The 26,325-nt window shown below is 39.3% G+C and overlaps 1 protein-coding gene across 1 annotated transcript; it reads right to left on the reverse strand.

Annotated features, from left to right (window-relative positions):
* Positions 1 to 20,095: 20,095 nt before the first annotated feature.
* On the reverse strand, positions 20,096 to 22,040 carry LOC128857894 (uncharacterized). The gene is made up of 2 exons (XM_054093713.1): positions 21,932 to 22,040; positions 20,096 to 21,857 (listed from the first exon to the last, which is right to left on the reverse strand). Exons 1-2 carry the CDS (start codon positions 21,984 to 21,986, stop codon positions 20,155 to 20,157), a joined length of 1,758 nt encoding a protein of 585 aa, XP_053949688.1. The 5' UTR covers positions 21,987 to 22,040; the 3' UTR covers positions 20,096 to 20,154.
* Between the last annotated feature and the right edge of the window lie 4,285 nt (positions 22,041 to 26,325).

Here is a 26,325-nt window from a genome sequence, read left to right on the forward strand (position 1 = left end):
CCGCATTTCAATTTGCTATTCACATCACATTGCCAACAATGATGAATTTTCGGTTGAAAGTAATTGAAATTACTAATCACAGCCGTTGCCACAGCCACAGCCACAGTTCAGTTAGTAGTGACAAGCATTCGCCGATAAAAGTGCTTGTATGTAGGCCTTTGTGTGAGTATTTCTACATATTAAAATTTCTAAGTTCTCTTGCATATGCACGAGTGTGTGTGTGTGTGGGTGTATGTGATATGTAATTTGCCAATGAAGAGACCATTTATTAGTTGACACTTTAGCATTGATATGCTTATGATAATATTTTATTGTGGCAATTATGCCATTATTGTTGTTGTTATGCACTTTTCGATTTAAATCGAAATGTGGCAAACACTCAACTGCACTGTTATGCATTTCATTACTTGCTCACCTTTAGCCTAATTGTTTCAATTACACTTTTAGATACTCAACAAAGTTCAATAACTCAAAAGAGGCTGCAACAACAAACAGTGTTGCACTTCAAGTACTTGAAGGTTAACCACCGGCCAAAAGTTTGATTTTCTCAACCTGCTTTACGCACGCTTGTAATTTCTTATGGTTCTTGAACCCTGATTAAGATTGATCAATCATAATTTATATCGATGGATGTATGTAATTTGTAGAAGGAGAACACGAAGTTGATGTCTCGCATAGAAATGGCCAGTGCGGCGATACCCATAGCAGTAAATCGAGGAAGGAAATGGAAGTATCTGGTAATGTGGGATGCCAAGTATTTTCTGATATCCATGACCATAGATCCCAATATTAACTCTACTACAGGATTTTCCATTTCGATTTTTTTATGGCGAAAAAGAAAATTGTGAGGGGAACTTCCTTTTTTTGTTGTTTTAACAGTAATAGAAGCCACGTCAGTGTAGGGTATATCACCGGTCAACTTCGTGTGGCTCATCTAAGGGTAGGTCCAGCTGTTTCGACGAGCTAAAGAGTTGTACTATGCGACCTTTTCGTCGAAAATAGAAAAAACAAATTTTCTATCCCAAAAAAAATTATCAAAAATGGCTAAAATGGCCATTTTTTGACCTTTTAGGCTTCATTTACCAAAAATCCTGACGTGATGGAGCACTTTGAAGGTCAGATTCGTTTTCAGCGCATAAAAAACTACAAGAAACAAGTACAGCCATTCTAGAAACTGAAAAAAGTTAAATTTCGCAGGCCTGTGTTATCGATACACTTTCAGACAAATTTTCGAAAAATTATCAAAAATCGCTTTAGAAAGCAGAATAATGAAATGAGGACGCGACTTAAATATGAAAGCACTATTTTGGATCAACATTTGTGCGGGGAAATATTCTGCGCTAGGTGTGTGCTGTGAAAAATTTCACTGAAAATCCCCAAAAATCGTCTTCTTATTCATCCTTCATTTAGGACTTGATCCTGTTTCCATTCATTTCAAATTCATTACAAAAAATTCATAGAGATTCAAAGCAGATTCTAAATGCTCCTCATTGCCATTCTTCAAATCTACCCGTTGGTGATTATTATTAGTTCTCTAACCTCAAAATAATGGTCACGATTGGAGAGCAATGAGGGAGATATCAATATCTTAAATGAGTATTTTCAGGAGCTTGTCTAACAGCACTGTAAAGAGGTACTAATTCAAGCACCTTTATGAAAAATGTATTAGTCTTGGCTATTATATTGAAAAATAAAATGAAAAATAAATCTCCAAAAACAAATTTTTTTGTTATCCGACCAAAAACTTTTTGCTCTCGTTTAAGTACTAAATAAATTTTTTTCGAATGCCTTTTGCGTGTACAATCACTCTTGATGAAGATTGCAGTGAAAAATCCAACGAAAAAATTTCCAAAAAAATGTTTTCTTTATCGCATCAGAAACTTTTCACCTCGCCCTCGTATAAATGATGAACGCAAAGATGATAGATTTACCAGATTTGGGCATGGTGAAAAGATTTTTAGCGATGTACAACCTAGCACCGTTATTCGGCTCTGAGCGAATTTTACTGATATGCCGACGTCATTCGTTTTGTGTTTCGCTAAGCTCAAGGTGGATTTATTATAGGTGACAGCATTAACCCAGCTGAATTTTTCACCGTATGTATGGCTTACGTCAAAATGATATGCTTTGTTTGTATGTATTGGTATGTTTACATTCGTATGTTTACATTTGCTTGCTGATTTTGACGTGGTGCTTGAACCAAACGCAACAACAAATACATGTAGGGTTTTACTTATATGTGGTTGCGTGGTTGCTGTCACCTAATATATAATAAATTCGCCTTGGCTAAGCTTAAGCTAAATTTTGCGAAACACAAAACGTATGACGTAGAATCCAAAGTTCCCATCAAAATTGTTTCTTCGCCATACCTAACGAGCAAACCTGGTCTCTATCATACTTGAGATTTGAACATTAGCTATGGTTAAGCACAAAATTGAGCGGCCAACTTTGGCTGCTACGTCACAGAGTATTCGGCAGCTGAATTCTGCCCGCTCACACACTCTTCCAGTCAGCCGTACAGCAACGAAGCAACATTGGCGAGAACTGAGTTAATTTTTTTCGTATATCACCAACGTAATTTCAATTTGCTCGCAAACACATCCCATTTTACGTTACCTTATCAGCTGATTGTATAAAATTCGCTGAGAGTAGGTTAACGGTCTGATATTGGCCACGCCTTTAAAAATCTTTTCACCATGTGCAAAAGCACACGCCTATCTTGCTCCCGTGTTAATGGTGAGTGATATTTTACGAATACCTTCCACATGCACGCTTATTCTGATGAATTATTTCGGTCGCTTCCTTTGGTGGGATTTGTCCGATATTTAGCTATAGTTGGAGCTCTATTTCGATAATTTAAGGACGAAAGTTGTACCCAAAGCGTTAATTGTTCCTCGTTTTGTTGATAAAAACTCTATTTTTGGGGGGGTATTCTCAGAAAATAGATGCAAAGGCATTAAAACGACTGATATTTGTAGCCAAATTGTAGTAGGTAAAATAACATGAAATTATTATTCAAGGAATTCTTCTTTGCAATAAATTGTCTGTTTCTTTCTAATCATCACTAATCATCAACATCAATACCATCCAAGTATGAGAGAAAATATATTAAAGCAACTACGAAAATATAATATTTTTGGAGTTATGGTCAAGCTCAGATCATTAACCGACGCCCAGCGAATTTGAAAGAATCAGCTGACGTAACAAGGGTGATAGCAGTGTCGTTTGTTTAAGAAAAAACTGAGATTGTGTGGGTGATATACGAAAAAATCAACCATATCTCTACCTATGTTGCTTTGTTGCCGTCTGAACAATCAAGGCCAATAGTAGGTAAATATAAGTAAACTAAATTCTCACAGAATTCTAGAAACCAAAAAATGGGAATCATAATTAGTTGTAATCATCCCTTACGAAAAAAATATCACCATTTTATAGCTTAGCTAAGGAATATTGAAATCATTTTTTCAGACAACGTTGGGGATTCAATCGCAGCTCTTATCATATTGAAAACGAAAGTGAAGGATCTACTATCTAGTGATTTCAGGTTAATGGGCAAGCACCGAGCTTTATAGAATAGGGTGGGATCAGTGGAATTGAAGAATGTAAAGCTTAACGGACATAGACTTTCTGAACTTGTTGAAGTCCACTAATGTGGCATGCATACTATGGTGTCCAAAAGAAATGAGCAAAATATTCTTTGAACGCATAAGAGAGGTATATAACACGTGGGGTAAAAAGTCCCAGCTCTAACAAAGAAAACACGTTTTTTTTGTTCCAAATTAACTTTATTCATCAACGGAATTTCCATCAAGAACAACGCAATCATTCCAGCGTCGCTCTAACATTTCAATATCACTTTTGTACAACGATTTATTTTTTGCCTCAAAATACTTGTATGCCTCAATTTTGTTTCTTACCGACAAGCATTTTTAAAGGCCTGCGAATAGCCAGTAATCGCTCGGAGTTAAATCTGGCGAATATGGTGGATGAGGGAGCATTTGGTGGTTCAACTCATGCCGTTACTCAGAATCCTCAAAATGTTCTTGATTTTGGTCAACAGTGAGCAAATGCGACAAACACTTTGAACAGAATTTTCTCATAGTCAAATGTTCATGCAATATAAAGCCAACACTTCTTCCGATATCTTTGCGATGTCAGCTAACTCGCGTAACTTTGCTCTTTGATCATTCAAAACTATTTTGTGGATGTTGTCTGGTGTTACCGCCTCATTTCGTCGTCCACTGCGTTGTGCATCATCTCTCTAAGGTAGCTCTACGACCACATTTGAAGTAAGCAAACCATCGTTTTATTGTCGTTTCTTATGAAGCGGAGTCCCCATAATAAGGGTGATTAAGTTTCAAGGGCCGGTGTTGATTTTGAATTAAATACAATCTTTTTAAGAAATTATTTTCATTTTTCTTTATTATGATAATATTGGTATAGCTCAATTACGCATGGAACAAATTATTGGCCAAATGGCCGCCGCATCCTCGGCGGCACACCTCCATCCAATGGTCCAAATTTTCGATGACGCTGAGGCATAATTGAGGTTCTGTGCCGTTAATGTGCCGAATTATCTCATCTTTTAGCTCTTGAATTATTGCTTGCTTATCGATATACACCTTTTCTTTCAAATAACTCCAAAGAAAGAAGTCCAACGGTATCGTTGACGTTTTGGTGTGGTTCACATTCAACATCGGTCCTTGAAATTTAACCACCCTTTACTTTTCAAGTCATTGGTTAGTTCGAATGGCATTTTTCCCCCTAAGAAATTAAAACACGAAATTCCGTTTGATCCATTGTTTTGAAAATGACAAAAATTGCGTCACTCTCAGCACAATAACTGATGAACTAAATTACGTTAAAAAAAAACAATGAATAATAATAAATAATAAAATAAGTGGGTAAAATTCCCAATAGCGTGGCAACCAAAGTTATTCTCACAATCACAAGGGCAAACCTTGTAATACATCATCCTTGATCTAGCGGCATCGATTAGTTGGACGTAGTTCGCTAAGCAATCTGGTTTTATTTATACTCTAAAGCACGAAGCACAAACTGCTAATGAAGGTGGTTGCAATGAGTAGAAAACCACCATAAAACACAAAAATTTCTTGGAATAAAAAATTGCTTGAGCAAAATGCTCAAAGCGCGTTTTCGCAAGTATTACAATCTTCAAATTTAAAGAAAACAGTCGAGAAGTATTTTTTTTTTATGATCAGAATAAAATTTATTTATTAAATTTATGTTTTATTCAGAAGACTGCCAAATTTGTTCGAGTTGCTCTGCCCCCTACTCAAGTTCTGGTTTCTCTTTCACGCACACGGCTCCCGCACCATGATGGAAAGAATAATGAGATGGCGCCTATCGTGGTACCGTTACTTTGCTCTCAGCAAACTTGACAATGAGTGACGTCATATTAGCAGAATTGGTGACCAGTATGGCCAGACTACCATTTTCGTAACTTCATTTAGCATTTTGTTTTGTTATTCAGTCTCAGAGTTTTAATTCCTTGTTCATGATATTTTTCTAGCCGGTTCTAATTAAAACGTAATGTTTATAATTTTGTAAAATATACATTTTTTAAAACTAAATTCCATAATTCTCTTAGTTTTATTTAGCTTTACTTTTTTAACATCTGGCCCGCGATTGCGGTTGTTGTTGGTGTTCTTCTCCATCCAGCAGTCAAATCTCTTTCGACTTCTTTGATATATTTGAGGCTATGTAACAAGATAAGGTACTCTTTTTTGTAAAAATATCTTTATGGTATGCACCTCTTGATACCCTATATCCCACCAAAGATTGATGACCGAAAGAAACGACTACACCTCTTTGGTTTTAATTCGCATTCAGTAAATTCAAACGCTTTTTAAAATGTGTAAAAAGGTTTTCAGTGTTGAGAAGAGTTAAGAGAAGAATTTTAATATTCTAACATAACCATAAAAAGAACAAAAAATTAAATTTTCACTTTCAAATATCAAATTTTAGAAGAACCAACAAATTTTCATTAACATTAAATCTTCTCAGAGTGACCTTTTTTAACTTTCTTTTGTTTTAAACACATTTTTTTTTAAATTACAGTTTCGGTAGCTTTAAACTAACAAAAACAAAACACCTTAAACTTTAAAATTTTCGCATTTTGGGTATAAAAAAGCACTAAATTTATTGCGAAGAGCAAATGGTTGGCAACACTGCACAACTCAGCTAATGCGACGTCACGTACTCTCTGATGGGCGCAATCTTGTTTCTATCATTCTTCTCCCGCTCTGCTAAACTTGTTCTCGCTTTTTATCCACCAATTGCAAAATCCCGCTATTGAAATTTCTGCAAATGTGGCATTTGCTCTGACTGTGCGTGCTGCCAGACTGTTCGCAGAACCCACTATTTCTCTAATCAGCGAACGGTTTTTAAGGCAAAAAGCGTTTCAGCTTTCATCTCAATAGTTTTCTCGAATCGAAGTCTCCCGCAGAGGCTCCTTTGTCCACCAACCAGTCAACTACTTGATCTCATTTTTACAAATTATTCCTCTGTTAAGACCAATTTATTATGATATAGAGTTTTTCATGTAGAACAAACGAACTTCTTGTTCTCTGATGCTTCATGAAATTGCATTTTTATGGTAATTATTTCTTTCAACAATAAACAAAAATGAGAAGATAGCGCATTTCCAATTATTTCTGCTCATTCCTTGGCCATGCAATTTGTCATTGTTTGGAAATATTTTTGTGATAAAAAACTTGAAGCCACAATGGCAAGCACCTCCTGAAAAAACCTGCACCAGAGCACGATTAGAAACTAAAACAACAAAAAGTGGTCGAGCACGATGCGCCACCGCAGGACATTTATTAGACAATGGGAACCGCAAAATGCCACAACAAAATGGCTCACAAAAGTGCCAAAAACCGTTGATAGAAAAAAATGCTTGCAACAAAAGAAGTGAAAAGAAAAAACGACAGGCCAAACTTAAAAACAAAAAAAAAAAAAACAAAAATATAAAACAGCAAAAAATGCTGCAAAATGCTAAACTTAGTGAAAAGTTTCGAAAAACAAACTAAGGCCAGAGACTTTGCTGCGCTTCTTGGTTGCTAGGTTGGATGTGCAATGCGGCAGATACAAAAACGAAGCTATTGTTGTATTTGTATACTTGTATGCGCATATGTGTGCAGCGATGTACGGCACTCGCATGAGCGCACGTAACAATCGGAAATCGTTTTGGCTCGCTAACTTTTGTTTATAAATTTTAGGTTTCCGATACGGTTTTGGTTTTTCCTTTATTTTTCAAAATTCAAATTCTTGCACTGGAAGCGCTGAAGTGAATATGAAATGGAATTTTTACAAGTCAAAGCTAAGCACACATATGCATACTGGTATGCGCTCGCATGCAGATATTTATGGTGCATAGTAATGCGATATAGGCCTCCATATGCCACGGAAGTTGGCCATTTTACAGCGGCATTTTGAAGAATGCCGAGTAGGCGTGGAAGATTGCGCTTTTCCTGCCCGCCAGTTGAGCCTCTTGTTGTCGCCGATACAGTAATTCTTTCCGTTTCTGTCGGCTGTTGTTTTTGTTGTCACACGTGTGCAAATGCCAACGCTGGCGGCATGCGCGTCCAAAGTAATGTTTGCCGCAACATGCATGCAATTTCGCTGGAGCGCGCCTGTTTTTGTGGCACGTGAGTGTGGTAAATTGTTTAGAAATGAAGTTGAAAAGAAAGCGAAAAGGAAACAAAAAAAAATTCATGTCCGCCAAGCAGATTGAATTCAATTGTGGAAACGACAATGCTCGCGAACATACGACAGTAAAAATGGTAATAGTGAGAAATTTTCGTATTGAACTTAAAATATTACGATGCATATGAAATGGCTTAGGGGACTGGGACGATGTGGAAATTAAGAAAAAAATAAACAAAAAAAATGTTTGCTTAACAAACCCACTAATATCTTAGTAATGAAATACATAAAGGATTAGGAAAGAACGGAATTTTAACTAACTGCAACTTAACTTCGTATTTTCGGTAAGTATCTTGGACTTTTTTTTTTATTTTTTTTTTATCTTGGACTAGTCTTCTCAACATCGCGTGTAAGCTTCTAACGAGCGTATTCACACAGGCTGAAGCTCACCATCAAGCAACTGATTGCACCCTATCAGTGTGGCTTTAGACCTGGAAAATCCAAAATCGACCAAATATTCACAATATGCCAATTCAATGAAAGGAGAATCGACCACCATTTTGTCGATTTTAAAGCGGCAATCGGCAGCTCGAAAAGGAGTTGCCTATATTCCGCGATGTCTAAATCTTATATGTCCCAAAACGAATACGGCTATGCACTGGTCAATATCAGCAGCGCCGTCAGAATTGGGAAAGACCTCTCCGAGCCATTTGATACTAAACGAGGTTTCAGACTCGCTGTCGTGTGACTTCTTTAACCTTTTACTGGAAAAGATTGTGCGAGCTACAGAACTCTATCGCTTTGGCACAATTTTTTATAAGAGCGTGCAATTGTTGGCGTATGCCGATGATATTGACGTAACTGGCTTTACCACTCGCATTCTCCAAATTGTATAAAGAAGCAAAGCGAACGGGTCTGGTGGTGAGCGAGAACTACATCCTGTCATCACTCAAACATTCGGTGCACTCGGGTATCGACACCCACGTCACTGTTAACAGTCACGATTTCGAGTTTGTAAGAGACTTCGTTTATCTAGGAACCAGCATTATATATATATATATTATATATATATAATTGGCGCGTACACCCTTTTTGGGTATTTGGCCGAGCTCCTCCTCCTATTTGTGGCGTGCATCTTGATGTAGTTCCACAAATGGAGCGACCTAGAGTTTCAAGCCGACTCCGAACGGCAGATATTTTTTATGAGGAGCTTTTTCACCGCTATTAGAAAAATGTTTTTCTTTATTTTGGTGTTTGGTGTTTGGTGGGGCATAAGCTAAGGGAAAGATTCTGCGGAAGGCTTTGAACATTTGCAAATTGGCGAGTATCGTAGGTGGTGGAGCACTACACAGTATGAGCTTTACGACGACATACACATAGCGCAGCGAATAAAAATTCAGCGGCTACGTTGGCTGGGTCATGTCGTCCGAATGGATACAACCGATCCGGCTCTGAAAGTATTCGATGCGGTGCCACCTGGTGGTAGAAGAGGAAAGATCAGGTAGAGAAGGTCTTGGCTTCGCTTGGTGTCTTCAACTGGTGCCGGTTAGTACGAGAAAAAAACGACTGGCGGACTTTGATAAACTCGGCCAAAATCGCTTAAAATCGCTTAAAACCGCTTATTCAAGAAGAAGGGAACTCACACTTAATCAAGTAATTAAGGCACTTTACCTTTTCATAATATTCGAATATTTGGCTTGCTGAAGCACCAAATTCAAGAAATCTTTACAAATTTCAAACAATTGGCATCAAAATTTTCAGCTTTGTAATAAGAATATTTAAAAAACTTCTGTGTATGCAGTTTTATGACTTATTAACTTTTAGTTTACAGTGGGCAAATGATAATTGAAGACATGATTTCCCATTCGAACCCAATACTTAATTTTGTTGTTCGTTTTTGTTGCTATTTTTCAGATAAGACATGGACTTAACTTAATAAGACATGCAGTTATCGTCGCTGCATGTGCAAATCACACCGATTTAAAAATCTCTAATATTCTTAAGGGGTTACATGGGTTTCGTCGGGTAAAAAAGGCCTATTTTCAATATTTTTTTTTCTATGTAAAAAATTATTCAAACTTTTTGCTGTCTTATAGATACATGTTTAAAGAATAATTTCTGAAACTAAAAAAAAAAAATTGAAACTCCTTCATTGTGACGTCATTTCCCGTGACCCCTCGAAAAAAAGGTGCGTCCGCGTTGTCAGCATCAAAACTAAAAAAAAAGTGTTTTAGTTAAGACCATAAACTCGTGCTTGAATGAAGAAAAGAAAAAAAGTAAATTTTGGAATTTTTGCAGACATTTTTCCAAAAAAATTAAAATTTCGGTGAAATTTGTTTGACATTTTGTTTTTTTTTTAAATAATTGTAATTGAAAAAAAAAAACAAAATCCTTCGTCCAAGCACGAGTAAGTTGTATCTCGAACACCTGTATAAAATTTCATCAAGATCGGTTGAGTAGTTTTCGAGAAGATTTGACAACCGATTTTGAAAACACGGTTCCAAGAAAAACGCGTTTAAAGTTTTGAGTAACAATAAAAGTGGCTTGGAGCGCACACATTCCAAACGCTGTATCTCCGAAACTGTTATTCGGATCGACTTGAAAATTTGGGATAATATTCTTGAGATGTTGCAATAGAAATTAATAATTCAAAAACAAAAATCGATTTTTTGAACCCACGAAACCCATGTAGCCTCTTAAACACGCCCGTTCATTCATTCGTTGGGGTCGCCGTGAATTGGATTCATACGATAACGATATTCATACAGATCAGGAACCTTTTGTCTTTTTCATTTCAGACACCTGTGCGTCGAATCCGTGTCGCCAGCGACATACCTTTTTTGGAAGACCAGTTTTTGAAGGCTGACAACTTTATGAACGAACCTCCTCTGTCCAAAAAAAAAAAATTTGTAATTTTTTTATAATAGATCGAAATGAGGCGAGGACCCTAAGGAAAGGTAAGAAAATTTTTCTGAACTACATTTATACGTAAATACCTACATACTCGATTAATCCCATTCGCCCATTTTTATATACAGCTCAATCAAATGGAGAGGGTTTTTGTTATAAGCAAAAGACGCATGAACATTTTGCACTACATTTGAAAATAGTAAATCTTGCCAAAAAACTTGATTCAAATAACTTCCACGGCTCGCTTTAAAGTAGCCCATTCTTTCATCGCTATTCTTCAGCACATTTTCTTGAGTTTCGACCTCCATTTTATATGTTTTAAGTCTTGTATAACTTCTGGCTTGTTCGCTTGTAAGACGTTCTACAAAAATTATACTAACTCAGTAAAATCGCTGTTTATAAACGACCAACTGATGTCTGCCAATCGATTTTCGAAGATATCCGAATGGCTTTGAAATTTCCCGGCTTTATTCGGAGCAATTCATTTTGTAATATGGCTAACTATAAACTAAATTTCTGATATGCCACGCACGTTTTCTTAGCTATCAAAATCAAAAAAAAGTACTACTCACTATATGAACCACCCTGTTTTGCAGACGACAACTAATCGAATCAATTCGAGTTATTGGGCTATCTCTCATTTAGGGCACTTTGTATGGCATATAGTAATAAAACTTTTTACGCAATAACAACTAAATCAATTGCGCCTTGTGCAAAAGTGGAAAAATAAATGTCTACAACCTTTACTTTAATTCAATAATTTCGAAGTGATCACCAAACTGGTATTGCAAACTGAATATCAAATTAACCAATAACTGCAATAATAAATCAAATTGAAAAGTCCGCAGTCCACAACCGCTGTTGACCGTACGTTGACAACAAAATTTACGGCAAAATACAAGAAACAATGAATTTCAGAAATAAACAAAGTAAACGCCAAGAAACCCTACGCCATCACGCAGGTAAGTCGCCTTCAAGTCCTTCAGCGCGTACTCGCAGCGCAATCGTGACTACTCAAGCGAGGAATTATTGCAGGTGAAAAGCTAAGCTGCACGTACCCATTACATACACACACAAGTACAGATGTATATGTGTGTATGTATGCACGCAAGTATATTTACTGTCCTGTGCTGCGGCAAATTGCATCGCATAAAATCAAATGCCACCAATTTTCGTACTTGTGGAAGAAGCCGTCGAAACCATGGCCAAATGCTGTTGTGTAGCTCTAACATCAATTTACCCTCTGCCATTTGTGCTGTCTCCAACTATTCAACATTGAAGCGGTCTAACCATGCGGCTGTCAACCAACTCAGTGGACACTCATTCGCATGTGAGCAGGTCTGCTGCAAATGTCCAAGGAAATATTTAGTAGAGAGGAAATATATTAGTGCACGCAAATGCAGTGAACACGTCGCTCAGGAAGCGGGTTAAGGAGCAGACGTTAAACGAAAGAAAGCTAAAAACAAAGCACTTCACAGTCGGCAGTGCTGTGTGGCATGCAACAAACGAGAAACGAAAACAAGAAAAAACCAAAAACAATGTTGCATTGTAGATCGAGAAAACAATGGAATCCAAAGCAATATTTCAAATGGCACGAGCCGCAAGCGACAATATTTTGTTGTTGACTTGCTGTCAGTGCTGCAAAGCTATTTTTTGCTCGCTGCTCCCTTTGATTTGTTTAGAAGTTGTTTGGCTTGCGAAAAATTTTACTTCGTTGCCAGTTTACCGAATTTGCCACTTTTCGTATTGGCAAGGAAAAAACATAAAAATGAAATTGTGCTTTAAAAGCGTTCTTTCTCTCACAATATTACACAAGTACGTATTAGGAAAAGGACAGTTTGAAAAAGCACGAACGTGCAGAACCGAAAAATTTTGCAAATTAAATGCAATGAACTACTCTACTTTTGATGAAGCAACATTGCACTTTGTTGTTTATCACTTTGATTGCATGGTTTTCGGCTTTCCATGTAAAGCAGAAGTTTCAAGGGGTTTCACCAAAGAAAAGTGCATACTGACATATGTATGGCTACGGCTATCAAATAAATAGGAACGACTGTAGCAAAAAGTTTTGAACATTTCCGCTAGAAGTCTTTAGCCTGAGCCTTACTTTGCAGCCCGCGAAAATGAAATATGGCACCGTAACATTTTGACCCGTTTTGACAACTTTTGTTTTTTATTTATTACCAGCTGTAAAAATATAGCTTTAAAGAAAAATCAGTACACAAATATTCAATTGATTCTAAACCATTTTATTGTTTTTTTTTTTATTTCGAAAAAATTGTGACATTACAAAGTTTAGTTTCAATGCGATGTTTATTAAAATCCTGTTTTTCTTGCTTTTCCATACGGTGCGTAGACGAATAAATCAGAAGGTTTTCCGACCCGTGAGCAAGGCACGTAGAGCTGTCCATGTGAGAAGCAAGGGTTCTCCAAATTTAATCCACACACTTGCAACGATTGCCCTTGTGCTTTGTTAATAGTCATTGCGAAAGCGAATCGCGCCGGGAACTGTAAATGTTTGAACTCGAATGGCATATCTGTAGGGATCATTGGGATACCTGACAACAGTACGTCCTCACCTTTGAATTTCCCAGTCAAAATTGTTGCCTCGATAACATTGTTCATCATTTTCTTGACTGAGAGTCTGGTTCCGTTGCAAAGTCGTGATGGATTTATGTTTCGAAGAAGAATGATAGGGTACGCCAATTTTCAATGTAAGAACGTGCGGCGGCATGCCTGGCAAATCAAGCGAGTTCAAGAATTCAGTTGAAAAGTTGACAACATCGTCTTGATTCTTCACAGCATCGATGGACTTATATGTTGTCGTTTCACTGGGTATTCCATGCTGAATGGTGAAGTTGATGGCATTGACATCGATGTTTTTGGCTGCTAATATAGCACGCGTACTGAGCCACTAATGCTTTTGTAGTTTTGTGCAATGTTTGGGAAATCTTTTTGCACCAATTCGTCGATGCTTTCTGTGGTCTTACAGAAGATTGCTGGCAGGGTGATAAATTGTGTAGATTCATCAATTTCCATTCGCCCATTTCGTTACTAATTTATATGACAATCGGTTGAACGGGGCAGAAGTTGCTACTCTGCAGCGCCACCTGGTGGCGAGCGGCATCAATGAGCATATTCTACAAACCTTCTCCGTGGAAAAATACATATATATACCAATTTTTATAATAATCGGTCTAGTAGTTTTTGAGTTCATCGATGACATACAGGCAAACATTCATTTGTATATATAAGAAAGATTCATTATTTTTTTTTTATTATTCGCCTAACAAAAAACCATATAAAGGGTCATTCAAGACGTTTTAAAATAAAACATGTAAAAATTAAGATTCTTGCAGATTTCACTAATTTTATTCCAAATACAGCTCCTAAAAATTATTTCTATATGTAAAATCCGCCATACAGTCGGCTCATGAATGCCTTATTCTGGAGCACGTAGCGATATCGGTGGTGAAGGTTGTTCAGCAACACTTCGCGCTACAGCAGCAATATTCTCAGCAGTACCTCCAGTCATCCGGGCGGCCGCCGTAGCCGAATGGGTTGGTGATTGATTAACATTCGGAATTCACAGAGAGAACGTTGGTTCGAATCTCGGTGAAACCAAAATTAAGAAAAACATTTTTCTAATAGCGGTCACCCCTCGGCAGGCAATGGCAAACTTCCGAGTGTATTTCTGCCCTGAAAAAGCTCCTCATAAAAATATCTGCCGTTCGAAGTCGGCTTGAAACTGTAGGTCCCTCCATTTGTGGAACTACATCAAGACGCACGCCACAAATAGGAGGAGGAGCTCGGCCAAACACCCAAAAAGGGTGTACGTACCAATTATATATATAGATATATACCTCCAGTCATCCAGTTGGATTGCCTGTCCTTTTTCTTTTCTTTTCACCATCCGTCTTCTTCCCTCTCCGTGTAGGCTAGACATTTTGCCGAACTGTCAAGGTCGAATCGAAGGATATATTTTCAAAATACTCCGTGCTCAGAAAGGAATTGGATTAGGTGGTTATTTGACCTCATTTTATGGTCCGTGAAATTGCTCCCAATTATTCTGGTACAATATTATTCTTCATAAAGAGGTCGGACGGAACTTTCGCGTACGTGTACTATTATGCCAAAAGCGGTTAATGCGTTTTGTTAAGACAATTCTGCTATCGAGACTTAGTTGCAGTCAAGATAAAGTATCGAGTAAACGGATGTTGGGGAATTGAAGAAAGCCCTGGCCACTGCCAGATATACCACCACTTGTCGGAGCGGTGCACACTGTTCTCCATGCCAGTGGACAATCGGGTGCTTGTCGTTAGCTTCGGTAGGAAGTATGATGTTTTGATCCCATACAAAGATGAATGGTTAAGTGCAGAGAACCTTTTAACGGGATATCAGCACACTTTCTAAATCGACGGATCCAAAACCAGTGATGGTAGCGGATTTGGATGGTACTTAAATGAAGACACTAAGTACCCCTATGTCACAGGACAGATGACAACGGTATTACTCACGGAAGCCTATGCCATCTTGAATGTGGAGTACTGGCTAGTTGAGAAAAAGTGGCGGGGCAACAGTATTGGAATTGGTAGCGACAGTCAAGCTGCACTGAAAGCCCTTGCTAACCCCCGCTGCCCTTCGAAGTTAGTCGGTGAATGTAAGACAAAATGAACAGCGTTGCAAAACACAACAAAGTTAGTCTTATTTGGGTACCTGAAAATTGTGGTATTACAGGGAACGAGTTAGCTGATAAACTGGCTAATGAAGGCTTTGCAAGTATGTCACTAGGCCCTGAACCCTCTCTAGGTGTCAATTCCGCATCGATTCAACTATGGATTGACCACATCATGAGGTCTACCCACAGAGAACGTTGGTCTGGGTTGAACTCGTGCAGAGTAGTCAAGTGCTTTGTGAAAGAACTAAATAGGTAAATAGCGTCCTTTCTCCTAAAACTCAGCAGAAAGGACCTGAGAGTACTGGAGGGTGTAATCACAGAGCACAACACCTGTGGTCAGCATAGGGCTTGCATGGGGGTCATCGACAGGCCTATATGCTTATCCTGTCTTGAGGATGATGACACTGCACAGTATTTGCTCTGTAGCCGTCCGGCGTTTTCCAGAATAAGACTTAGGATGTTGGGTTGCGATATACTGAGTATGGATAAAGTTCATACTCTTCCTCTTCCGGATCACTTAAGATTCATCAATGAATCCAAGAGATTTGTGGAAGAGTGACCTCAAACTAATTTGTATGTGTTTACCATCCACCTTTTTTTTTTCCTATCTCTATTCTTTCTACTGAAATCTATCCGGGTGTAGTACAATGGTCTCCTGACTGAGTGCTTGCACTTGTCCAAACATGAAAATGAGCTTCATTTAATTTTCGAAAGAAACATTTTTTAAGTCTTCAAGGAAAAATAAAAGTTCCTGCCAAGCAGGATTTCGCCCTTTTTCTTGCGCAGATCAGATCAACACACAATGCATCGAATATAACTTCAAACCTCATCGGCGATTTCGAAATAGCGTTCGATAGCGTAAACAGGTAGTGTATTTGGGCTGCTTTGAAGAGGAGAGGAATACCAGATAAACATTTAGCTCTTATCAAGAAAAGCTGCAATAGCTCTTCTTGTCACGCCAACCATACAGAAAAATTATCAGAACCCTTTCATGTTTTTTTCTTTCTTTTTTTACGAGGAGGAAGCATCGAAAGCCTGGGCCCCGCCAGTGTAGGACTTGAACCCAAACTAAACCTCCTACCGTCAATGTACAGATCCCCTCCCGGTACAACAGCTAAGTAAATCGTCGGGAAGCCGGTGGAGCACTTGGAGCACATCTACGTAAGTTACTCTTCACATGCAGTCCATCAAAAGTTGCATGTGCTTTAATCCTCAACTAGTTTTGTTTATTCCCGAAGGAAACCACCGCAGTTGGGCCTATCCACCGCCTGCCACCATACTTGTAACACTTCGACTTTAGAGTCCGTTTCTTTGTCAAGTATCGTCTGCTTAGCTGCCACTTACCTCGTGTTGACCCTTTCATGTGTTGAGTGGAGTTCGGCAGAGTTGCATCCTGTGAAAACGTTCTTAACGTTCAGATTTGAACTAGGTAGCATACGCCGACAACATTTCCCATTTATCATTGTCGTATAGGATGTACGTTTTAAAATCGATGACTTAGTCAATGCAGAAACAATTGCAAATAACGCCACATAAAATCAACGTAGGAAAGCGTTTAGAATGAACTGCCTCTCATCAGATTCCTTAAACGTGGAGAAATTTTGCTTACTACGGATGTATGACCACAGCAGATGGAAGAAGTGAGACTGACACTGAATTTACAAAGGGAGAATTAACACAAAACTATGATCACTAGGCGTCTCCAAACGTTCATTAGTCTCTGCCTGCACCGCATAATGCGATATTTCTGGCCTCGAACTACGATATATCCACCACCGAATTACTGAGGCCGGGAAATCAATCCGAAGTGGCGACTGAAATCCGTAGAGGTAAATGGTAATGAATCGGCCACACCCTGAAGAAGAGTGACGACAGTAACGTCAAACAAGCGCTACAAAGGAGCGAGCCCCGTCCAACAGACATAGCGAAATGTAGGCAGACCACGAATCACCGGCGCCGCTCAACGGAGGCTGAAATGAGGTCATTGAATATGATCTGGAATGGACTTAGAGCCCTTATACAAAATCGATGAAGAGAAAATGATGCTCAATAAGAAATTTTTCGTGGATCACTTTTACAGCCGCACGGTGAAGTCCATCAGATAGTTATTAATTTTTACTAATTCTACCTTTGAAATGTACTTTTCTGACATTTGGACATTTTCACTGCTAATATTTTCGAAATAAGTCGCTTTGGTTAGTCGTTTTGTAAACGACGAGGAATCACTTTTTTAGAAAATATTTCTATACTAATAGCACATAAAAATAATACAACTTTATTATCAAAATGAGGGCTAATTAGTGAAAAAGCCGCGACCATTTTAGTAGAACTTTAAAGCCTATTCTATGTGTTATATTTGATACAACTCTTCGGCAAAGAATCAGGCTACTTTCGTTGGACCTTTTCCGGTAGGAATTTCAATAAAATGCAATGGACTGCCGCACTCAAAGTGAACATAATCCCGGCTCAAAATTCTGAAATTCAGATGGGTTTGCCTCTTAGTGTTGTTGACTTATTAATGTCTGATGCACAATCGAAATGGAAGATATCTTTCATGAATTTGATAAATGTTTCGTAATTTTTCACGTTTGTGTAAATGTAACTTGATCAATTCCATTGCGATTCCATTTACCTTCTCCTCTATATCCATACAAAATATCTATCAAACAAAGAAAATTAAAATTTTCTTTTGAAAACTGCAACCATTCCATCAGTATTTTCTTATGACTTTGTCACGTTAAACTATCGTCAGTAAACCGACTTTACAGAGAACCTCTTTTTTCATTTCAATATCAAACCGCGCTTACTGGATGACCCTTTATATACAGGGTTGCCCATATTCGACGTACCCATCTGGCAACCCTGTATCTTTTGACAGAGCCGTCAAATCGCTTAATGACATACCGTTTGGACGCCAAGCGAGCGCTCCCAAATTGTTGAAATTTACATTCAACAAAAGACGTCAATTGTGAAAACTCAACGTGCGTATAAAAAATTAAATTATGTGAAAAGTGCGCCTTCTAAGAACAGCATTAAACGTTTGTACGAAAGGTGTTCGACTGGTGATGCTCTTTCTAATCCAAAGAGACCAAATTGATCTTGTACGGGCCAGTGCTAAGACGTTGCCAAGGACATCCCAAAGTCGCCGTTCTCAGCAGTTGGGCATTGCTCGTACCACTTTACAACGAATTATCAGCATTGATTTGCATTTATTCTCGTATAAGATTCAATTGACGCAAAGATTGTTGCCTGCGGACAAGCCTCGTCGATTGGAATGGGCCCAAAGAGTCATCGAAATGGTTGAAGATGACGAGCAATTTTGGAACAAAATCATTATGTTCGATGAGGCTCTTTTGTTATTGAATGGGACGGTAAACAAGCCAAATTGCCGTATTTACGCCACTGAAAATCCTCACGAAATTCAAGAGGTACCTCTTTACGACGAAAAAGTCACTGTTTGGTGCGGCGTTAGTGCGAAAACGATTATTGGGCCGTTTTTCTTCGAAAATGAAGACGGTCAAGCTGTTACCGTCAATCAGGAGCGCTATTATTCGTCGAAAGCGTATGAGGCAGTTCTGGTTTCAACAAGATGGCGCTCCACCACACACAGCTCGCACCTCAATCGATTTTTTGAAGAAATTGTTTCCTCGTCATTTGATGTCGAAAAATGGCGATTTTAACTGGTCACAGCGTTCGCCAGATTTAACGCCACCTGACTTCTTCTTGTGGGGATATTTAAAATCAATGGTTTGTATCAATAAGCCGAAGACCATAGAAGAGCTCAAGAACAACATCCGTGAGGAAATAGCCGCTATTCCAGTCGAAATGCTAGCTAAAACTATGGAAAATGCTGCAAAACGGGCACAATACGCCGTACAGGCTCAAGGCGGCCATTTGAGAGATATCATATTCAAAAAGTGATGTCAGCAAATCTACTTCAACCAAATAAAATGATTATTATCGTCAACATCAAAAAAATTGTGTTTTTTTTTTTATTTAAGAAAAAAAAAAACATGGGTCCGTCGAATATGGGCAACCCAGTATACCCGCACTTGTAGTGTGGCTGGCCATAGAAGTTATGAACGTTTCCGAGACTATATCTGAATTGCCTTACGGAATGTAATTTTTTACTTAGCTGACGAATCGGTGGAGGATAGAGAATCAAATTGAGTTTTTGGGTTGAATGTTGATTATTTTGATGTTTACGCTAATGGCAATGTGAATCAGAGAGAAAAAGTGACAGCACTGCAGTCGAAGCTGAACTTATTATCAGACAATGCCCCAACCTGGTTATCAATACAAATGCAATCAGGTGTAAATACAAGCATTTTGTGGACTAAGCAGTAAGAACAATGCGAAGACAGCAATCAAGCAAATGTTGTCCTTATTGTTGGCGTGCGACAAACAGCCACACAGTTAGCGTCCGGTAAACAGATATGAGCATCAATAAGCAAAATATTAAAATAAAAAATCATCTTGATCTGACGCTATTATTTTTTTAAATACTAAATAAAAAGCAATTTAAATGTTTAATTACTTCTACTAAAGCAACCTGCATTCAAGTATTGCAATGTCGCTAGCGAAAAAAAATCCCCTTGATCGTGGCGACCTCCCTAAAGCTCATCCGATGCAAAATAGGCAGTTTCAGCGGAATCTTATGTCAATAACTCAATGCACTCTAACAAGTTTCATTTTGTACAGGAGCAAACAGGTTTCACAAATTGTTACATTAATACGTTTTACGTTTTTTTTTTTTTCAATTTTATTTCAATCACATTACAAATTCCTAATGGTTTTTTTTTTACTAACAACAGTCGAACACATAAAATCTCCTCGTTTTTAAAATACAAAAAGTCACATTCTCGATAATTCTAGCGAAATGCTTGGTGTTCAATTTAGCCGTGATAGCCGGATTTGGCACCGCTTGATGCTGAAGCTGACGCTGATGATGATGCATATGCTGAAGATGAGCCGCCGGCACCATAGCCGCCATGGCTACCACCACCTCCGTAACCACGATGGCTACCACCGCCTCCGTAACCCCCACGGCTACCACCGCCTCCGTAACCACCGGCCTTTCCAGCTCCGCCGCCGTAACCTCCAGCACCACCGCCAAAACCTCCAGCACCACCACCAAAACCTCCAGGACCACCGCCAAAACCTCCAGGACCACCGCCAAAACCTCCGGCACTACCGTGTCCTCCTGCGCCTCCAAAACCACCACCACCACCACCTAAGCCTCCGCCGAGACCGAGACCAAGACCTAAACCAGCACCGCCGCCTCCATGACCGCCGCCTGCGCCTTGGCTGCCACCGTAACCGCCAGCACCACCGGCTCCACCTCCACCTCCGCCTCCAGCGCCTGCACCGGCAGAACTACCTGCTGAAGCAGATCCATGGCCTCCGGCTCCCCCTTTGCCGCCGCCAAAACCACCAGCGCCGCCAAGTCCACCTCCAATGCCACCTGCGCCGCCACCAGCAGAGCCTGATCCGTGACCTCCGGCTGAGCCTTGTCCACCACCATAATCACCGGCACCACCACCGGCTTCACCACCAAAACCACCAGCACCGCCAAGACCACCTCCAAAGCCACCTGCGCCGCCACCAGCAGAACCTGATCCGTGACCTCCGGCTGAGCCCTGACCGCCACCGTAACCGCCTGCACCACCACCACCGAGTCCGTGTCCAATACCACCAGCACCGCCAATTCCTGCTCCATGACCTCCGGCCGAGCCTTGACCGCCACCATAACCGCCAGCGCCACCACCACCACCACCACCTCCTCCGAGGCCACCGGCCCCACCGAGGCCAATGCCACCGCCTGCACCGGCAGAACCACCTGCAGAAGCTGATCCATGGCCTCCGGCTGCGCCTTTACCACCGCCAAAACCACCCGCGCCTTGTCCACCTCCAAAGCCGCCTGCACCGCCCAATCCTATGCCACCACTTGAACCGGCAGATCCTGATCCATGGCCTCCGGCTGCGCCTTGTCCACCACCGTAACCACCGGCGCCACCAGCACCACCACTACCAGCACCTCCACCACCGAATCCACCACCAGCACCACCACCACCGAATCCACCGCCAGCACCACCACCACCGAATCCACCTCCAGCACCAGCATCGGCAGAACTGCCTGATGATGCAGATCCGTGTCCACCGCCACCACCACCAGCTCCGCCATGTCCACCACCTATGCCTCCACCTAATCCGCTTCCAGCATCTGCACCAGCAGAGCCTGATCCATAACCTCCAGATAAGCCTTTACCGCCGCCGGCGCCACCACCACCACCGATTCCGCCGCCAAGTCCTAGGCCGAGACCGAGGCCAAGCCCACCAGCTCCTGCGCCACCGGCACCTGCGCCGCCAGCACCTGCACCACCAGCCCCTGCACCACCTCCACCGTACCCGCCACCGCCACTGCCATATCCTCCACCGCCACCGGCAGAAGCCGACGAACTGGCACTTGCGCTACTGCTGCCGCCTAATCCAAGGCCTAGCAAACCGCCCTTGTCTCCGCCTAAACTAAGTCCAAGGCCACCACCTAGGCCCGTGCCCAAGCCCAGTCCACCTGATCCTCCGCCGCCATGGCCATAAGCTGCGAAATAGATAAAGATTTTCCAATTATACTCGTGAGCCCTTAAGATGTCACCAGAGCTGTTATATTCTTACCATTGCTCAAGGCCAGAAAAACTGTAAATAAACCAAACACTGCAATCGCTCGCATGGTTAGAACTCAATTGTTTCTCACATTGATCGCAAATGCGCTTTTATAGAATTCGTTCCAGGCGCCTGTAAAAATTCTAAATGAAATACAACAATAACACAATGAGAAAGCAGTATCAAAACAAAAGTTCCTTCGATGTCTACCCCGGCTATGATGGAGGTAAACAGAAACAAACAAAAAAAAGACTTAACAGCGGCTTAGCTGATAATTCACTCATAATGTTAGAGCTACTTTTGCTAAATATACAGCAATCCACACACATACAAACAGATTTGTATATACATAGTGTCCATATGTACTTATCTTACAGTCCGGGGAAACCTCTATTCCCAGCCTTTACCAATCAGTCAGTTATACAGATGATGCGTTCACTGATTACTTTGCATGTTAACAAGGTTTGAGATTGAGATGTGCGAAAAATATTATTCTGTTAATCCATAACTACTTACACATATGCACTACACATTGTCATGAGGTGTGTACGTATGGTATGTAGTGACACGCTACAGTCGGCGTGCAGAGTAATATAAGATTATTCAACTGATTTCGTTCAATCTGGCACTATTAAAAACTTGTATACATCTTTGCGTATTGTGTGCTCTGAAAAATTCACTACCCAATAGTCAAAAGAGGACGAATAACTCAAGCAAATTATATTACGTCTGATAGAATTAGGCCCCTAGAAAGCTTTGCAAGGGACGTTTTTTGAGATGTTGTTTATACATTTATTTAATATTTGTTCATACCTGGAATTCGGTATACCAAGCACGGCTGAATTAATCAGATATATTTCAGATTATCAAGGGAGTATCCATGGCAATCAATACACATTTCAAAGCTTATCTTTTAATCTTCAAAGCACTTTTCATAGTCCACCTCAACTGCATCTTTGAATTAGTTTTTCTTTCCTTAATCGTCATGAAAAATTTTCAACGAAGTAATCGTTACTTCAATCAAGGGAAGAGGACAAAGCTACATAGAGGCATGTCCAATGAATGCGGAACTTCCGGGAAGTTTTCATGGAAGTATTCATGGAAAAGTAAGCACAAGGTGCGATATGTGAGCCAGTGAGCATTTCCATCACAAACGGCCCTGGTACATATTTAAGGCATTTGGTTTTTTGAAATTTGGTTTATTTTCAGGCTTCCGAAGAATAAGAAGTAAACTGAACAATTTTGGAAGCTGTTATTAATTTTTTAGATTTACTCCATCGTGAGAATTGTGATATACTTCTTTGAAGTGGTATGTCTCCTGTTCTTTTTAATAATTAGAACGTTTTTTTAGGGATAAAATATAATTAAAAAATACTTTTTGAAAGGTGTTTTATTTTTTTATTTTGAAAAAAATATTAATTTTTTTATTCCATATTAATAGGGATAAAATGTTTGTAATATTCCAATTTTTTAAGCATAAAATGTAGTTAAGAAATTTTTTTGGAAAGGTGTTCTTATTTTGAAAAACAAAAATAATTTTTTTGTACCAAATTTTTAAGAAAATATTTTGTGTTTGTTTTCGTTTTTGTTTTTTTTTTTTTTTTTTTGATAAAATATAATTAAACACAAATATATTTTTGTTGCAAATATTTCAGAAACAAAAATTGTTTTCTATGTTTTTCTCACTTTTTTTCATTAATAGCGTGCTCAGTCATCGCTTAAAGTTCTTAGTACGATTGCCATAACTGTGCAATTTTTTATTCAAATACGGACGATTCCCGTTTTGGGTGTTTAGCCGAGCTCCTCCTATTATTTAGGGCGTACGTTTTGATGTTGTTCCACAAATGGAAGAACCTACAGTTATAAGTCAACTCCGAACGCCAAATGGTTTATTATAAAGAAGTTTTTCATTGCAGAAATTCACTCAGAGGATTACCATTGCCTGTTATTTTCTCGGTAGATGGCCGTAGTGATCGATATCTCGTATAGTATCGTCCAAACAATTTAAAGTTTATGCTCGCTGTTAAGGTGACATTTCGCACTAAAAAAATTCTTTTGCTGTTTATTATTTTTTTCCATTCAGTTGTGAGCAAGGGGAATCTACTAAAGGTGGTATCGGTAAATCAGCTGATTTGTTTTTTTTCTTTCGCCGTGTCCATTTGGCTGTCAGCATAGAATTAAGCAAGGCGAATTCAATAGATAATCAAAGGTATTGTACAAAAAATGGCTGTTGGTCTCTAGTGACACTACCTTTAATGAATACGTCTTAGTTGTGAGTTGCTGGGTTCAACAATGGAAGCCAACAGAGAGAAAATTTGCTATATTTTACAGTTTTTTTTTTTTCAATAAAGGCGAGAAGGCGAAAATGCAAGCCAGGCCGCTGAAATTGTTATTGGTGTTTATGGTTTCGGACAGCCAGGCGGCCATGAAATCAATGAAGACAGTTATACTAAGATCAAAGGTTGCTCAGGAATAGCTGGTAGCTCTAAATGATATTAGCACCGTCTTCACGGTCATTGTTATATGGGTTTCGGGACATAGAGATATTGAAGGAAATTGAAAGGCCGATGAGTTAACCAGAAAGGGTAGTATTCTTCAACTGTTTGAAAACAAAGGTAATATTGAAATTCCTTTGGCAACTTACAAATTAAGGATTTAAAGTGATATTATCCATAAGACCAATAGGTCATGCAGAGAAGAAAATACTTGTGTTACACCCAGGCTAATTTAGACACAAATAGATAAGAAAAGGTCACGAGAATTTCTTAACCTCTCAAGAGATAACATCTTATGAAGGTCGTGGCTTATGTCACCGTTCATTTGAAAGTTAGGTAGGCACTCTTCAAGGCTACGAATATTTTCGCATAAATACTGAAAAAGTTGTAGAGACGAGGAAGAAGAAGAAACAGTAGAATATTTCGACTGTAAGTGTCCAGCCTTAACTAGGAGCAGAGCAAGGCTGTTAGGAAAATACCGTTTTGACTCTCTTACGGAACTATCTGGCGTTGGGAAAAGAACTATCCTACGCTTCATAAGAGAGTCTAACTGGTTGCATGACAAAAAATGAACGGTAAGGTTCCCGTGTTGCACAGTGGTACTACAACGGTCCTACATAGTCTAAGTGAGTTGGCAACTCTAAGCCGACTGCCTCAAAAACCTAACCAAACCATGTTGCCGATATTGTAACTACAGCACTTTTGATGTTGAAGAAAATGTCGATAAAATCGCAAAAATAATCGAAGTTTTCGGACAATTTAGTTGCCGTAGTATCGTCCAGAAGCTAAAGATCAACCATAAAACAACTTTAACCAAGCGCGTAAAATGAAAAATAAAAAAGTGGATTTCTTTTTCCCCGAATACACCCAGAATTACGAAGTGATGCCATTGGAAGAGTTAGCAGTCTAGTTCCAGTTGAGTTTTTACAAACTGATAGCAGTAGTACAAAAACAACAGTTATTGGTTTTATGAGTATTTGGTTTTCAGAATTTGGCATTTCAAGCACTTGACATTCACCACCAAATCGCAAGAGCAAAAGTAAATCAGCTGTGCCAGGAAACTCGCTTTATATGAATTGGTCTAATTTATTACAAATTTGGGCACTTATAGAAATACATATCGATGGTTTTCGAGAAAAGTGACATAATTCCAAAAAATACAAAATACTGAGTTTGGTCAGTTTTCTAGATAAGTGACGCGCCAATTCGATCACCTGACAAAACGACACTAACGCCATCTCTCAGAACTGTTTCAAGATTCGCTTATGACGCTTTTCCAGATAAAAATATATAAACTCTGTTTTTGATTTTTGGTTTTAACGGCAAAACTCCGATTTTGAGTTGTGTCGCTTTTCTCGAAAACTATCGATATAAATAAAATGAAATATTTTGCTAAAACTAAAAAAATCGTAGCATAAGTCTCAAATCTAACTATTTGAAAACCAAATAACGGCTCGCTATGCTTGTAGCGCAAGCGTCTAGTAGCCTATTCGTGTGCGCTGCGGACGCTTGCGATTTGTATGCGAAACTGGTTTTTGTGATTTTTTGTCGAAATTTTACGATTCAAAACTTGCTGCCACTTTCAATATCAACAAATTAAGCTTCGTAATGAACAAAAACAGAAAATCAAAAAACAAAAAAAAAAACACAAAATCGATTAAAGAAGGAGAGGGGAAAGATTAAGAAATTTGTATAATTACAACAGATAAAGGCAAAAACCATAAACAAAATCATCAACAAAAAAAAGGGAGCTGCAAATATTCTTAAAAAAGTGGGAAAAACAAGGCATCTTGATGTTTGGAAGACACGCCAAAAATATTTGGCGCCTTTGGGCATAAAAATGTTTTTGCCAGCAGTACACGGTTTTTAACTTAAAACGAAGACGTGGCAAAAATTTTCTGAAGGCAGCTT

The sequence above is a fragment of the Anastrepha ludens genome, chromosome 3 (assembly GCF_028408465.1).
Source record: "Anastrepha ludens isolate Willacy chromosome 3, idAnaLude1.1, whole genome shotgun sequence".
Lineage (NCBI taxonomy): Eukaryota > Metazoa > Arthropoda > Insecta > Diptera > Tephritidae > Anastrepha > Anastrepha ludens.

Coding starts and splice junctions, on each gene's coding strand:
- LOC128857894 (XM_054093713.1), bottom strand. CDS start 21,986: ATGCGAGCGATTGCAGTGTTTGGTTTATTTACAGTTTTTCTGGCCTTG. Junction 21,858..21,931: donor TTTTCTGGCCTTGAGCAATG/GTAAGAATATAA, acceptor TCTATTTCGCAG/CTTATGGCCATGGCGGCGGA.